Source organism: Theropithecus gelada, chromosome 4 (genome assembly GCF_003255815.1).
Source record: "Theropithecus gelada isolate Dixy chromosome 4, Tgel_1.0, whole genome shotgun sequence".
NCBI classification, from domain to species: Eukaryota; Metazoa; Chordata; class Mammalia; order Primates; family Cercopithecidae; genus Theropithecus; species Theropithecus gelada.
Genome location: NC_037671.1, coordinates 168,670,653 through 168,686,601, shown reverse-complemented (window position 1 = coordinate 168,686,601; position 15,949 = coordinate 168,670,653). Strand labels below are relative to the sequence as shown.

At 40.2% G+C, this 15,949-nt stretch overlaps 1 protein-coding gene across 2 annotated transcripts in view; it reads right to left on the bottom strand.

Annotated features, from left to right (window-relative positions):
- The window catches only part of PHACTR2 (phosphatase and actin regulator 2), a 307,383-nt gene that overhangs the window by 60,118 nt on the left and 231,316 nt on the right, over positions 1 to 15,949 (bottom strand). For both annotated transcript variants that reach the window (XM_025383546.1, XM_025383547.1), the window contains 3 exons: positions 11,368 to 11,905; positions 4,217 to 4,416; positions 2,459 to 2,615 (listed from right to left, as the gene is read on the bottom strand). In XM_025383546.1, coding sequence (XP_025239331.1) covers positions 2,459 to 2,615; positions 4,217 to 4,416; positions 11,368 to 11,905 — 895 coding nt within the window. The remainder of the gene's footprint in view (positions 1 to 2,458; positions 2,616 to 4,216; positions 4,417 to 11,367; positions 11,906 to 15,949) is intronic.

The window sequence follows — 15,949 nt, the reverse complement described above, 5'->3', positions numbered from 1 at the left end:
ACACCCATTGTCCTTCAAACCTCATGCTACCCATTTGATTAACCTGTCTGCTGATTTTTCTTCATTGACAAAAATCTTTACTCTCTTTCCATTTAGTTATATATTCCTTCATTCCTTCCACTATGATTTTCTGGAAATGGATTTCTTGGGCCTGGAGTGAAGTGAAGAGTTAAGTGTTTAAAATGTGGTCGTTGCTATTGCTGTGACTGCAATCTCCCTTTTCATTGTGGGAGAGTTCTTCTATGTATCAATGTTATATAAATATAATGTTGATTTTTTAGGTTAATCTTACATCAAGCAAACCTGCTGAAATTATTATATATAGCAATCTGGGGTCAGTTTTTAGAGTTTTCTAGGTATATAACCATGTATAACAACAGTCTATCTTTCCTATAATTTATACCTTTTCTTCACCACAAATAATTGTGACCAGACTTTTAGCACAGTAAGGTTAAGGCATTTTTCTTTGCTTCTATTTTTAAAGAAAATGACTTTAGGGTTTCTCCCTAGAGTAAGATATTTAGTATATTTTTTAAAATTTATTTTTCAATTGTTTTTTGAGATGGAGTCTCACTTTGTTGCCCAGGCTGGAGTGCAGTGGTACGATCTCGGCTCACTGCAGCCTCCGCCTCCAAATTCCTGCCTCAGCCTCCTGAGTAGCTGGGATTACAGGTGCCCGTCATCACGGCCGGCTAATATTTGTATTTTTAGTAGAGATGGTATTTCACCATGTTGGCCAGGCTGGTCTCGAACTCCTGACTTCACGTGATCCGCCTGCCTTGGCCTCCCAAAGTGCTGGGATTACAACTCCTCATTTGTTTAGGATTTTTAACAAAAACTTACCAAATTTTCTTTACGGTTACTTTGACATTTATCGAGGTGGGTATATGATACTTCACACTTTTTTACTCCTTGCTATGATAATACTATTACTATTTTATGCAAATATTCAATGATTTACATTCTTCTTCATGGCAAAACATAAACAAGAGTAATAAAACAATCAGAAAACCTAGAAGCATATACTCTCTTACATAGAGTAGAAAGTACAAAACAGGAGACAGTGTACAAAAGAAAATTGGGCAGAGAGCCCAGGAGCGAAACTCTGATTCCGTTTCTGCTACTCAGTAACTGCATGTCCTTGAGAAATTTCCTTAATCTCTCTGGGCCTCAGAGAGGCCCCTTGTTTTTCCTTGGTAAGATGGCAAGATTAGACTTGTAGGTTTTTCCAGCTTGATACCATTAATCACTTTGGTCCCTCTTGCTTCTGCTGGCTCTTTCCCGAAGCCAGAAATGGTCACAGGTTAGGGCTGAATTAAGATGACAGTGAGAGAGACCACTGGTAAACATTCCCAAATTGCTTCCAGAGTTGCAAGAGGGCTTACGGAACAGAGAGACCCTCTAAGCCTCCCCCGAGGTTCCCTGGTAGGCTGTGCTTTTCCTTCAGATAGATGCCACAGCTGCTGCCTCTGACACCTTTCTGCACAACTCAGCCATAAGGAGGTGCCTTAGGGGTTACTCTTCCTCTGGAGAAATGGTCAGCAGCCTCCATGTCAATCCTGCCTCCAGTTATACCACTTCCAAGCAAGGACAGCAATTTTCCCCCTACCTCCAAATCCTGCTCTGGGATTCTAGACAGTTCCTTTCTCCCAGTTATGCACCCTGTTGGGTATGCAGAGTAAGATAAGTCAGCAGAACAACTAATTCTCACATATGCTTAAACTGATCATCAAAAATAAGACCTTTGGCATGAATGAATGCTCACTTCTATTAAAAATGCCAGTTAAAGGGACTTGTAAAGTCACCAGTGGCAAAAACAAAAATCCTATACAATGGTTGGAGGCAGGAAGAGATGTCAGATGACCCATTTACTTGAAGTCGGAAGGGGGATGTTTAGATATGAGGGTTATGGCTACCTGACTTGGATGAAGCCAGACCACTAAAGGGAACTAGTATTTCTACAGTCTCACAGCCCACAAGGCAGAACCTCATGGCATTCCCAGGAATGCTAGTGAGTGCATAAATTAGGCCAGGATTGTTGAGCAAACTGTGATCTGCAGGCCAAATCCAGCTTTATGAATAAATAAAGTTTTATTGGAACATGGCCACACTCATTTGTTTATCTATTATTTATGTCTGCTTTTATGCTACAGCAGTGCAGTTGAGTAGCTGCAACAGAGACTGTCTGGCCAGCAAAGCCTGAAATGTTTGCCAATTGGTCTTTAAAAAAAAGTTTGTTGACCCCTGGAATAGGCTTTGGTGACCTGAAAGCCACTGGCTAGCTGGGCCAAAGGATAAGTTCCTCGAGTGGTTCATCATGCAAGACCAACTTTAAAAGACCCAATAGGCCAGATGTATCTGGACATAAGGAATTCACAATGACCCCAGTTAGGTAGGAAGCTTTGGGAAGGAGAAAAATACAAATTAGTCAGTACTGCCCTAAAATGTCAGCAATTACCTGACTAACTTGGTTCCAATTTGTTGTCGGATTTCCTGCCTCTCTTCTTCGGATGTACGCTGCAAGATGTTTTTGTCCTCTAATTCTTTCTTAGATGGTCTGTTGCCAAGTTTGATAGCAAGAGTATCCCTCCGGCGTATTTTACTTGCCAAAGCACCTGAGGATTGAAAAAGAGGAGAAATGCAGAGAGAGAGGCTTTTAGCCAGTGGCACTTGGGTTACACATGGCATGGACTTTAAATAGAGCCCAGACCAAATTCTTTCTCCTCGTGCAGGAGGAGAATCTTAATTAACCTAAGGAAAAAAAGACTGAGTTGGATGCAGTACATTTTAAGAAGACTGAAAAGCTATTTCTTTTTAATGTTCTGAGAAATATTGGGACACCATAAAAAACTTAGAAGTCTCACTTCATCGTTTGGAAAGTGATAGCTGCAGTTTATTTTGCTGAGAGGGTGGATCATAGAAATGAATGATTGTACAATGCTTTTTCTTTTTCAAGTTTAAAAAACTTAGTTCCTTTGCTTTTATTCTGGACAGTTAATCCTTGTCTCCTCCTTTCCTCTACTCAGACGCCATCCTGGCAGAGTCTACCAATGTTTAACCCTTAATTACTCAGAACCCTGAAAATTTCAACAAATGATAAGTAATACCACATGGATGATAATGGTTTTATTTATTTTTTTTGCTCCATGCAAATTAAAAGGGATTGACAAAGTGCCATTTAATCACTAATAACTTGTCATAATCTACAAATTCAGTCCCACAGTGATTCCCTCCTCTGTTATCCTGCTCAAAGTTAAAAAAAAATAAAAGCACTTTCCAGATCTCCAAGTTATATTAGGTTGATGTAAAAGTAATTGTGGTTTTTGCCGTTATTTTTAATACATAAATGATATTATTATTTCCTAGAAGGCCTACTATCTTACTTATTGTGGAAGTATGATTGTTTTTTAATGCTAACGAGGTATTTAGCATTCTTCTTCTTATTATTTTTTGAGATGGAGTCTCACTGTGTCTCCCAGGCTGGAGTGCAGTGGCGTGATCTCAGCTCACTGCAACTTCTGCCTCCCGGGTTCAAGCGATTCTCCTGCCTCAGCCTCCAGAGCAGCTGGAATGACAGGTGTGTGCCACCACGCCTGACTGGTTTTTGTATTTTTAGTAAAGACAGGGCTTCGCCATGTTGGCTAGGCTAGTCTCGAACTCCTGTTCTCAAGTGATTCACCCACCTTAGCCTCCCAAAGTTACAGACATGAACCACCATGCTTGACCTCTTAATGCTAATGAGATATTTGGCATTCTTGATTCATTCCTCCTTCCCCTTTCTATAAACCCCAGTAAAAAAGAAAAAAAAAAAAAGTGAGTGAAAATTTCAAACACCTCCAATGAGTAAGCCCAAGAATCTGCACTGACTCCTTTCTTTCTTCAAGAATGGTCCCAGAGTGGAAGGCTCTCTTTGGTCATAGTGAGAAAGGTCTCTGTCATTAGAAAGCTTTGATTCTCAGCACAAAAACCAATGTGCACATCTAGCTCATCTAGCTCATCGACAAAGGCCAGATCCAGCCGTGTGACATCATCTTCTGGAAAGGCCTCCCGTCAAAAGCTAAACTTTAGGATATACACATTTCTAATTTGAGAAAGGAGGATGAGGGGAAAGAAAACATCAGATGTCTGGTTCCTAATGAGGCTTTTATTCTTTACAAAGTGCAGCTGCTTCTGCTTATCACCCACGCTTCTCCCTGCCTCTTGAAAACAGTCTTACTTTCTCCACTGCCATCCTCATCTTCATCTTCGTCCTCATCGTCAGTGTACAAGACAGGCCCGTCGGAGTCAGAGTCACTGGCTTGGTATTCCCTGTGGCCTTCATCTTCTGAGGGACTGAAGATTTCTGGAGATTCACCCATCAGACCAGGAGTCAGTAGCTGAGGCACTGTCTTCCCCAGCTCCTCTTTGGTTGTGAAACTGTTAAAGGCAGAAAAGCATGGGAGTCATGTGAAGCTCACAGCAATCCTTGGGGGCACCAACACCATGAAAAAGGGCTCTAGTTTCATGGGCTTCCTTCAGGCTGGGGAAAGCAGACACATGACATAGGCCAGGCTAAAGTCACTGAAATGAAACTTTAATTCTCAAGGTTTTACATTTTTCATTTGTAAAATGCAAAGGCTTGGTATCTGATACATTTAGCAAACAAGTAGGGTAAAACTACATTTTGCAAATTATTTTTTCCATAGCAATGGGGGTTCAGTGGAAATAATAATGAGCTAGAGGCTCCTGGATATTTGACATTATCTGCACTTTTTCTTTGACCTGTGTGAACTCCTGCTTATCCTTCAAGTGTCAGCTACAGCTCAGCTCCTTCAGGAATCTTTCCTGGACCCTCAGTTTAATTCCTTGCCCACCATGTCTGTCCCATGGGGACCTGAAGACAACCCTGCTAGAGTGCTTAGCGTACTACACCTTGACCACCCATTGCTTCTCTGCCTTCTCAATCCCACAAGTTCCTGGAAAAGTGAGACTCATTGTTTTGCATCACAGCACCCAGAAGGTAGTGACATAGAAAAGTACATCTTCTTTCATTAATATATGGCTGGGTTCGGTGGTTCACACCTATAACCACAGCACTTCAGAAGGCTGAAGCGGGAGACTCGCTTGAGCCTAGGAGTTCAAAACCAGCCTGGGCAACATAGGGGACCTTGTCTCCACTAAAAATGCAAAATATTAGCCTGGAGTGGTGGCTGGCACCTGTAATCCCAACTACTTGGGAGGCTGAGGCAGGAGTCACTTGAACCTGGGAGGTGGAGGTTGCAGTGAGCCGAGATAGCGCCATTGCACTCCAGCCTGGGCAACAAGAGCAAAACTCCATTTCAGAAATAAATAAATAAAATAAATAAATAAAATAAAATAAAATAAAAAATTAGCTGGGTATGGTGGCGCTTGCCTGTAGTCCCAGCTACTCGGGAGGCTGAGGTGGTAGGATTGCTTGAGCCTGGGAAGTCGAGGCTGCAGTGAGCCATGCTAGCACCACTGTACTCCAGCCTGGGTAACAGAGTGAGACCCTGTCTCAAAAAAAAAAAAAGTGTGTATGTGTGCATATATATATATATATATATATATATATAAATGCATATATGAATTAATCCTGGTTTTATCCCAATGTGTAAATAGTAAAAACTCATTTATCCTATGTGTGTTTTCATTTTTAAAACTGCCTCTTGTAACATAATAGACAGCATGCAAGTTAAATAAACTTTTTAGAAAAAAGATAATATTCTCCTGCCTCAGCCTCCGAGTAGCTGGGACTACAGGCGCGGAGCTTGCAGTGAGCCGAGATCGCGCCACTGCACTCCAGCCTGGGTGACACAGCGCGAGACTCCGTCTCAAAAAAAAAAAAAAAAAAAAAAAAAAAAAAAAAAAACTCTAGCCTGGGTGACAGAGCGAGACTCCATCTAAAAAAAAAAAAAAGAAAAAAAAAAAGAAAGAAAGAAAAAAGGTGATATGCAAGGATGCAATAAGTTTCTATTATTTAGCCTGGTAAAAGTCTATGGTTTAAAGAGTTACTATCAATGTACAAAGATGGCCAATTTTCAAAGACTAGGCTAAAAAATATATAGTAACTTATGTAAAAACATCATATCAAAAATAATGTAATCTTCATTTTGAGACACAAAGATTCCCCAAATTGCTTTCTGGTAAAAAGTTCTTCCAGTAATAAACATAGATAAACTTGATCAGAATAGGACGTATTTAAAACCTTACTTTGTGGTTATAAACCTGAGTGAGCACTGTCAAAATTTTGTTTCTCACTTATCAGAAAAACCCAACAGACTACATTCTTGTTCTCAAAGAGGGAAATAGGAAATCTCATTTTTATTGTGTAAAATACATAACATAAAATTTGCCATTTTAACCATTTTTAAGTGTACAGTTCACTGGCATTAGGCACATTCACGTTACTGTGTAACCATGACCACTGGCCATCTTCAGAACTTTTCCATCTTCCCAAATTCAAACTCTACCCATTAAACAACTCCCCATAACCATTATCTCCCAGCCATTGGCAACTACCATTCTACTTTTTGTTTCTATAATTTGACTATTCTAAGCACCTTCTCTAAGAGAAATTATACAATGTTTGTCCTTTCATATGTAACATACTTCACTTAGCATAATATCTTCAAGGTTCCTTCATTCATATCGTAGCATGTGTGAAAATTTGCTTCCTTTTTTTTTTTTTTTTTTTTTTTTTGAGACAGAGTCTTGCTCTGTCGCCCAGGTTGGAGTGCAGTGGCCGGATCTCAGCTCACTGCAAGCTCCGCCTCCCAGGTTTACGCCATTCTCCTGCCTCAGCCTCCGGAGTAGCTGGGACTACAGGCGCCCACCACCTCGCCCGGCTAGTTTTTTGTATTTTTTTTTAGTAGAGGCGGGGTTTCACCGGGTTAGCCAGGATGGTCTCGATCTCCTGACCTCGTGATCCACCCGTCTCGGCCTCCCAAAGTGCTGGGATTACAGGCTTGAGCCACCGCGCCCGGCCAAATTTGCTTCCTTTTTAAGGCCGAATGATATTCCACTCTACGTATATACCACATTTTGTTTATCCATTCATCAGTCAATAGACATTTTTGTGTTTTCACCTTTTGGCTATTGTGAAAAATACTGCTTTGAGGATCGGTGTACAAATTCAAGTGCCTGCTTTCAATTATTTTGGCTATATACATGAAAGTAGAATTGCTGGATCACATGGTAATTCTATGTTTAATTTTTTGAGGAACCACCATACTGTTTTCCACAGTGTGAAATCTCATCTTGAATAAGAGAAGATCTATTTTTATGGGAAAATTTTTCCACAGTCTGGGTTTTTAGTTGATTGCCACTGGAAGCCATTCTTGTTTGAATTGGCTGCCACTATGGGTGATCACAGCACATTTAAAATCCACGCCAATTAGTAATATGTTCTGAATAACAGAACAAATTTGAGAGATGAGTCCTTTATTTGTTGGTGTCATTGTTCACTAATTAATTATCATATTGATTATTATTCTAATCTTACTATTTGTATGTCTCATGGTTTTCAAAGTGTCCAGCATACATCTACAATTTACAAGCATTCTGTTGTATAAGGAGGGCAGATAACTTACAGTTCATGGAATCAAAGAAGGCCATGAATGAGTTGCCTAACCAAGGTAGCAAGTCTAGTCTAGAATCCAGACTGAAGACTCTTGGTCTACCTATTAAATTTTACATTTATGATACTATTATATTTTACACTTAATGAGTTATATTATGTTATAAATTATATCTGATGTTAAATATACTCCAAGTTTGTATAAATCAACTCATGACTTACCCCTTATTTTTCCCTCCCCGGGTTCCTAGGCACACTGGACAATATAGTGCATTCTATAAATGTTTGTGGAAATGAACTGCACAAAGTAACCTTTTGGATATGGCCTCCAAATGGTCTTATTAGTTTTTACCTTATATTGTATCACACATATGTATTACTGATGAAGCTGCCCATGAATGGAAGCCTACCAAATAATTACTAGCCTGCCAGATGGGAAGAGAGGTAAGTATTTTTATCCATAGCCACTTGTCTTCTTGAAAGTTTTGATATTTGTCTTCCAAACAGAAGTCTCTTCATAAAATGACAAGATTTTCACACATTAGTTGACTAAACATAACTCAGAGGGAAAGTTCTAAGTAAAGCAAGTGAATAACAGCTGGATATTCTAATCCAAATATCCACTTGAAAAAGGCAGAAAGAATTTGGAAGGAAATTTGAGAGACTACTTACTCCAGGTTCATTAATTCAGGAGCAAACACAAACCATCCCTGTAGGATGAACTGAAATTTAAATTTTGAAGAATATACAGAGAAGAAAATCCTTATGGCCTCTTCTAGGAAATCATTATAACTACCTTGATGGACAGGAATATCTATTGTAAGTAGCCTCAATGGCTAATGATGTCCTAAGCTCACTCCCTCTGATTATAGTCCCAGTAGGAAAAAAGAGCTGATGCATACCTCTTTGGTCTGACCGTTCTTCATATACTTGAGATGAAGACTGATATTAAGCCCCTAGTATGTTGTGTGGTGCTTAGCACAATAAAATGCACTCCTTAAATATTTGTGGAAATGAACGGGATAGTCAGGCCACCTTTGGATGTGAGCTCTCTAAGTGTTTAAGACTATATCAGGAAGCACTTTACATGTTGCACCTTATTCTTTAGTATATTGAACAATAATCCCATACACCCAATCTAGTTTCCAGAAATTCAGATGTTACTTTAAACATTATACTTCCTGCACACATCAGACAATATTTTGGTAAAAGCTAGTCTCAACTATATTGCCTTGCTCACTTTTGTATCCTTGGTGCTTAGTACAGTGCCCAGCACAGAAAAGGCAATCAAATAATATATGCTGTAAGAATGAATATTCAGTTCTAATGGCTGGAAATGATCGCAATGTTGGAAAATACTCAGTATAGTTAAATGAAGACGTTTGCTGTATACTGGAAGTATTAAGAATGCTGCTAGGGTTTGAATGTGTCCTTCAGAATTCATGGGTTAAAATTTAATCCCAGCTGTGTGCGGTGGCTCATGCCTGTAGTCCCAGCACTTTGGAAGGCCGAGGCAGGCGGATCACAAGGTCAGGAGTTGGAGACCAGCTGGCCTATATGGTGAAACCCCATCTCTACTAAAAATAGAAAAATTAGCCGGGCGTGATGGCAGGTGCCTGTAGTCCTAGCTACTGGGGAGGCTGAGGCAGAAGAATCGCTTGAACCTGGGAGGCGGAGGTTGAGGTGAGCCGAGATCATGCCACTGTACTCCAGCCTGGGTGATAGAGCAAGACTCCATCTCAAAAACAAAACAAAACAAAACACAAAAGAAAAAACTTCATCCTCAGTGTGAAAGTGTTGAGACGTAGGGCCTAGTGGGAGGTGTTTAAGTCATGAAGGCTCTGCCCTCATGAATAGATTAATGCCATTTTAAAAAGGGCTCACAGGGGTAGGTTCACTCTGTTGTGCTCTCTGCCCTTCCACCTCCCACCATGTGATGACATGGAAAGAAGATGCTTGCCAAATGCTGCTGCCTTGATCTTGGACTTCCCAGCCCCTAGGACTGTGAGCCAATATTCTAATCATTGTAAATTACCCAGTCACAGGTACTCTATTACAGCAGCACAAAATGTCCTAAGAAAGACAGCATAACCATTCATTTCAATAAATCCTGTTTTCCCATATCTTTTATTAGAATGTCAAACAAAGAGAATAAATTAATTTGTAATCTGACATTTATTTTTTCTTGGCTGTCCTTCAAATATTGGTGCTCAAAGTGACTTAAAAAAAAACCAAAGAAACTAACAGAACAGAAATGGCAGTAGAAGTAGAAGCCATTGCTTTGGAAAACATGAAATTATTCATTCAGAGCATGGAATTGGGTATGCTTTCTGGCTTCACCACCACCAACTGGGCAGTCTGGTGCAAACTATTTTAGCTCTCTCAGTGCCAGTTTTCTTATCTATAAAACAGGGATACTTTTGGGAAGACTTGTATAAATAAAATGATAATACATGTACAGTGCTTAGTTCCTGACATTAAATGAATATTCAATAAATAAAGGTTATTATCATTAGCAATTAATTTAAGTTGATATTTTAGTCTCTTGATCAAAACCAACCTAACTAATGTAATAATTTTTTTTAACTCTAACATGACAGATTATTTTGAAAGAGAACCTTTTACATGATTTGAAGAATGAATACAGGTTTTGTTCTTAGACATAGGAGCAAAAAGCCAGGATGCAAGTGCTCTAAGCCATTGCTAGACAGAATTTATCATTGCGTCTACTATACGCTGACAGCCATCCATCCCTTCATACCTGTGTGACAGGGCTAATATGCTTTATTTACCTGTAAGTAGAATATTTGTAGGACTTTGTGAGTGATGAAATGCAAAGAATGAAAGAGAATGAGGACCCTTGGATGAACCCCAGGTTTCCAGTTTGGGCAACTGGGTGATGGTAAAGCAATTAACCCACCAACTGGATGAGGGTGAGGTAACATGGAGTTCCTTGGCCCATTTTGTTCAGGTACCTTCTTAAATGAAACGATGACTACCTGAGCACTATCTTTTATCTTCCATTATACTCTATAAAATCTAGCAACAGGGTCATCTTATCTTCAATGCTGCTTCCACAATGTTAAAGTAGGCTGACTTTATCTATAATGATCTTAAATCCCTTTTTTATTTTCTTTCAACAATTCAACGAGCATCCTTTGTATGCCTATGGCATATCAGACTCTGGTCTGGTTGCTGGGCACACAGAGGTATATAAGACATGTTGGCTAATTCTCTCCCACAGGGTTGTCTAAGTATAGTAGACACAACAACCAATTCTGTGTAGAAGTATCGAATGGCTTCACAGAGGACATAACATTTAAGCTGGGTGGGAATTTAAAGGAACAAGAAAGGGGACAACTCTACTGCTGGAGGAAAAAAGAGTTCACATTTGAGAGTTCTATTCTGATCTTCTTTATGTTCTTGGAGAAGGGGAAGGCTCAGTAACTTATTGACATGAGTGGGTGAGCACACTGGTAAAGTGGTAAAGATTTAAAATAAGCACTGAAAGGAAAGAGAAGGGAACTGTGGACTGCTGAGCAGTGCTGAAGCAGGTTCTAACTGTACTTGAAAACACTGATCTCAGCTCTACCAATGTAATTTTCTCCAGCAGCCCTATGCATTCTCAGGGCAGGGTTCTGACAAAGCAATGGTTGTATCACATGTATGCCCACCTAACACTCAGTAGATTAAATTAGAAAAGAAAGCAAACCTGGTTGCTTTATTTCCAACAGAATATATTAGTGAACTTTAGTTCTCAGATAAAATAGGGGGTTTGTTCCCCAACTCACCATTTTGCATTTTCTCTGTTAACACTTAAGCCAGTGCCTGAGTAGAGAGTGGTTCTGTTTTTTGGCTCTTCAGCCCAAAGAAGCTGACTTGGGTCTAAGGCAGAGACGGGCAGGTCAGCTCCAACGCTGACCAGGACAACTGGAGTGTCGGAGGCAGTAATGCACTGATCTTCAAGAGGGAGAGTGGGGGCCGGAGGAGAAGGTGCTGGAGCCACAGGGGGTGGAGGGACCACGGACTTGGATTTGCCTGTGTTCTGCTCCTCAGCTGCAGGGACAGTCTGTTCAAGTTTGAGACTCTCCACTCTCGTCTCTGAAGGCTCTCCTTTAAGGTCGGCTATGCCAGAAGTGGTTGTGTCTGAGGACAGACGAGAAGTCGTTGGCTGCTTGCCAGTTTTTTTCTTGCCCTTGGTGGTCCCCACTGTCCCTGTTTTGCTAGCAACTGTCTCCTTTGAAGCTTTGGGACGAGATGAGGTGGATGAAGTGGATGGCGAAGTTGATGCTTTAGAGCCAGTTGTTTTTTTTGAATGAGAGGAGCCAGCTACAATAGAGAGACTTTGCATTAAAAAATCAAAGAATACAAGGCTTTTAAAAATAAAGTTACCGAGGTGTAACTGTCAATGACATTTAAAATGTTCCCATTAAAATTTGTTGAATAAATGAGTAAGAGAAAATAGGCTAATCATGATAATGGTCTTGTCTTCTGCCCCTCCCTTCCTCCAATCCAGCAAGAAGCAAGTGATGTTTATGGCAAAACTTGGAGGAACAAGAGCCCTCTGTGTTCTCCCACCTTTAGTCTTTAGCTGAGCCAGCCAAAGGGAGAATCCTCTGCTCCTTGTCTATGGGTCACTTGAAAAAAGCCCGGTATGCTCTCAAGAAGGAATGTTATGGTGTGTAGAGGACAGACATCAGCAGCTAGCTGGGTGTAGCACACAATTGGGCTCATTATAAATTATACACGTTCTATGCTGTCTTTCTAGGAATAGAGTGGTGGCCTGTATTCAGAAGAGACTGGGGTATATATCCAGCTCCTTTCTGGGTCAAAAACAAAATCACTCATCTTACTGCTAAAAGAGTAAAACTCAAACCAGCTGTTTCAGTAGCTCCAGAGAAGAAAGCTTGCTATGCTGGCCTCTACTTCTATCTGTAGTAGAGATGGGGCAAAGGGAAAACTCATGGCCACACAGGAAAGGTACACTCCCTTCAAAACATCAAAAGGTCAGAAAAAACCTTTTTTACAAAATATGTTTACATGGGTTGCTCCTTCTTTTTTTTTTTTTGAGATAAAGTCTTGCTCTGTTGCCCAGGCTGGCGTTCAATGGTGCAATATTGGCTCACTGCAACTTCTACCTCCTGGTTTCAAGTGATCCTCCTGCCTCAGCCTCCTGAGTAGCTGGGACTACAGGTGTGTACCACCACATCTGGCTAATTTTTAATGTATTTTTGTTGAGACAGGGTTTTGTCATGTTGCCCAGGCTGGTCTTGAACTCCTGGGCTCAAGGGATCCACCCATCTTGACGTCCCAAAGTGAGACGCTTTGGTGGCTCCAAAGAATTACAGGCGTGAGCCACTATGTCTGATCCTAAATAATGTGAAGGGAAAGAATATCATTCTCAGGTCTTCTGACCCCACCTTTGCAAATGTGATCTTCCTTAATGCTTAAGTTCCAAGAAGGTCTTCATTGAAGGATCGCTATGGTATATTTGCCTACTTCCGGATAGGGCACCCTCAATCAAAACAGTTTCAGAGCAAAAAGATTAACTACTCTTTTCTTCATGTCATCTTAGTAAATATATGATGATAAAATAAACTCCTATGAGAATACTCTTTTCTTTCATGACCTATAAATTTATCCTAATGGCTTCTTCTGTTATAATGTTGTATGTTCCTTCTTTTCATAAAGGCTTAAACTATCTTTCATAGAATGATTAGAAAATATCTTGTTAGCATTGTGAAGCCAATCTACACTATATACAGATGTTATTATAACTTACCTCCGGTTATGACTTTATTGAAGTCAATTGGGAGGATGAAGAGATGAAGAGTAAATGAAAGAATAGACAATGAGATGTAAGCCTTCATTAATTCTGATTAGACTGATACTAAAGAAGCCAGTCTCATTTAGCGACAGGTTCCAGGCTTAAAAGGAATCCCTATGGTTTGGGGGTCTTTATTGTTTAAGACATACATACCTAGAATTCTTCTTCCCCAAATCTAGACCTGTTAATACATCTTTATAGAAAACAACCTTCCCTAGCCTTGAAGTCAAATTCATTAAGTACACTCCTTCAATCTAAGTCCATTCTACATTTACTTTTCACAACAAAGACATTAAGGATTTGGTGCCTAACCTTGTTCAATTATTTTCTTAGGTAAGTTAAACAGAATCCTTTCCATGTATCAATTCTAATAATTTGTTAAAGAAAATTCTTTTTTTTTTTTTTTTTTTTTTTTTGAGACAGAGTCTCATTCTGTCACCCAGTCTGGAGTGCAGTGGCACAATCTCGGCTCACTGCAACCTCTGCCTCCTGGGTTCAAGTGATTCTCCTGCCTCAGCCTCCCAAATAGCTGGGATTACAGGTGCCCACCACCATGCCTGAGCAATTTTTGTATTTTTAGTAGATATGGGGTTTTACCATGTTGTACAGGCTGGTCTCGAACTCCTGACCTCAGGTTATCCGCCCACCTCGGCCTCCCAAAGTGCTGGGATTACAGGCGTGAGGCACAATGCCTGGCCAAGAAAATTCTTTCATCATTAACAGAAAAGTTGATTTTAGTTTGGCTTGAGGAAAAAGACATTTTTTTTTTCACTGCCCAGAGTGCAAATTCAAGCCACATTATAGTTTTTCTTAAAGAATCTTCTTAAATAACAGGTCTTTGTTGAGATCAAATATGTTGCTTAAGTTACCTTGAATAAAGGTCATGATTAAAAAAAAAAGCCGCCTCTCCTCAGTTAAGTACTTTTGTTGTTAATAATGTGTAACAATGAGAAACAAAAATCAAGGAGATTTAACCCTACGTCTCTGGCAAATAAGTTGATGTTCTAAAATCAGTATTTAGGTAGCTACAGGTCTATACCAACTTAGTAATAGAGAAAGAATCTTAACTTATGGTTGTTTTAAGAACTTAAATCACTGGACTGAACATCAAGAGTAGCATTTAAACAAACTTTTCCAGAAGGTCCATATTATTCAAATAAAACAAAGTTACCATGCAGAAAGTTCTAAATGGTTACAAATGGAGTATCAGTAGGATCATAAAGGGATATTATCAGTATTTGATAAAACGATCCTTACATGATGGGCTTGTTCATGTACTTAAATGCAACCCCTGTTTCTCTGTGATAGCCTCTGGAAAAGTCAGGCCTTTTACAGCACAATGAATAAAATGACTGCTATTCTCTTAGGAACATCATGAGTGCCTAAATAAATCTTCAAGCAAAATATCTGGAAAAACCTCAGAATCATTTATGAAAGCTGTCTCCTGTCCTTGTGTTAATCATCGGCTTTCTTCTGAGGGAAGTAAAGAGAGTCCGAGCCGAGTTCAGAGTGAGCTACTACCACGTGGAGAATGGGAAAGTGGAGAAGTTAGTGCAAGACAGGAGCTTAATTTCCAATGACAAAGTGATTGTTCGGGGCTGTTCTTTAAGAAGAAGATCAGTGCCTGCCTCACTTCAAGCAATGCTCCTAGGGTTTGCTAGGAAGTCTGAAAAACACACACAGATCCCAGCGAACGGACACTGATGGGTGAGGACAGCTGGTCCCTGAGGAGATGGCCACTGGGCACTGTTGGCACATCATTCTGGGACATTTCAGTTTAGAGCTTATTAGAAGAGACCCAGACACTAAAGGTCAAAGGCGGGATGTGAGGAGCACAGGGAGAGGTATGTCTATTGGCATTCAGAGATCTGTTATACTGTCAACAAAACCACTCTCTGAATTTGAGCATTAAGGTTATACATCATGAGGGGAAAAAGATCATCACCAAGGCGAATCCTGACAGTCAACTGCTAGAAAGCTGCTGTTGATTTTAAGGAAAATAAGATTTTTTTTTGAGATGGAGTCTCGTTCTGTCACCCAGGCTGGAGTGCACTGGCGCAATCTCAGCTCACTGCAACTTCTGCCTCCTTGGTTCAAGCAATTTTCCTGTCTCAGCCTCCTGAATAGCTGGGATTAGAGGTGTGCACCACCACGCCCGGCTAATTCTTGTATTTTTAGCAGAGACAGGGTTTCACCATGTTGACCAGGCTGGTCTTGAACTCCTGACCTCAAGTGATCGACCCACATCAGCCTCCCAAAGTGCTGGGATTACAGGTGTGAGCCACTGGGTCTGGCCTGATTAAGGTTCTTTTAAAAGATAAATGACATGGTAGACATCTTTATTCCTCTTCACTAAAAAAATGGGAGTTTCCACTTTGCATTAAGCGTATCTAATTGTAAAGCAAAGCTGGATACATAGTGCATGAAGTTATTGCAGGTCACTCAAACATCCACTGGTGATGTGTAATAGCAACTTATAACCACATGACACCAGGATGTTTTGCCTTAGAGCACACAAGTCTACAGGGGAGGTGTGGAACATGGAG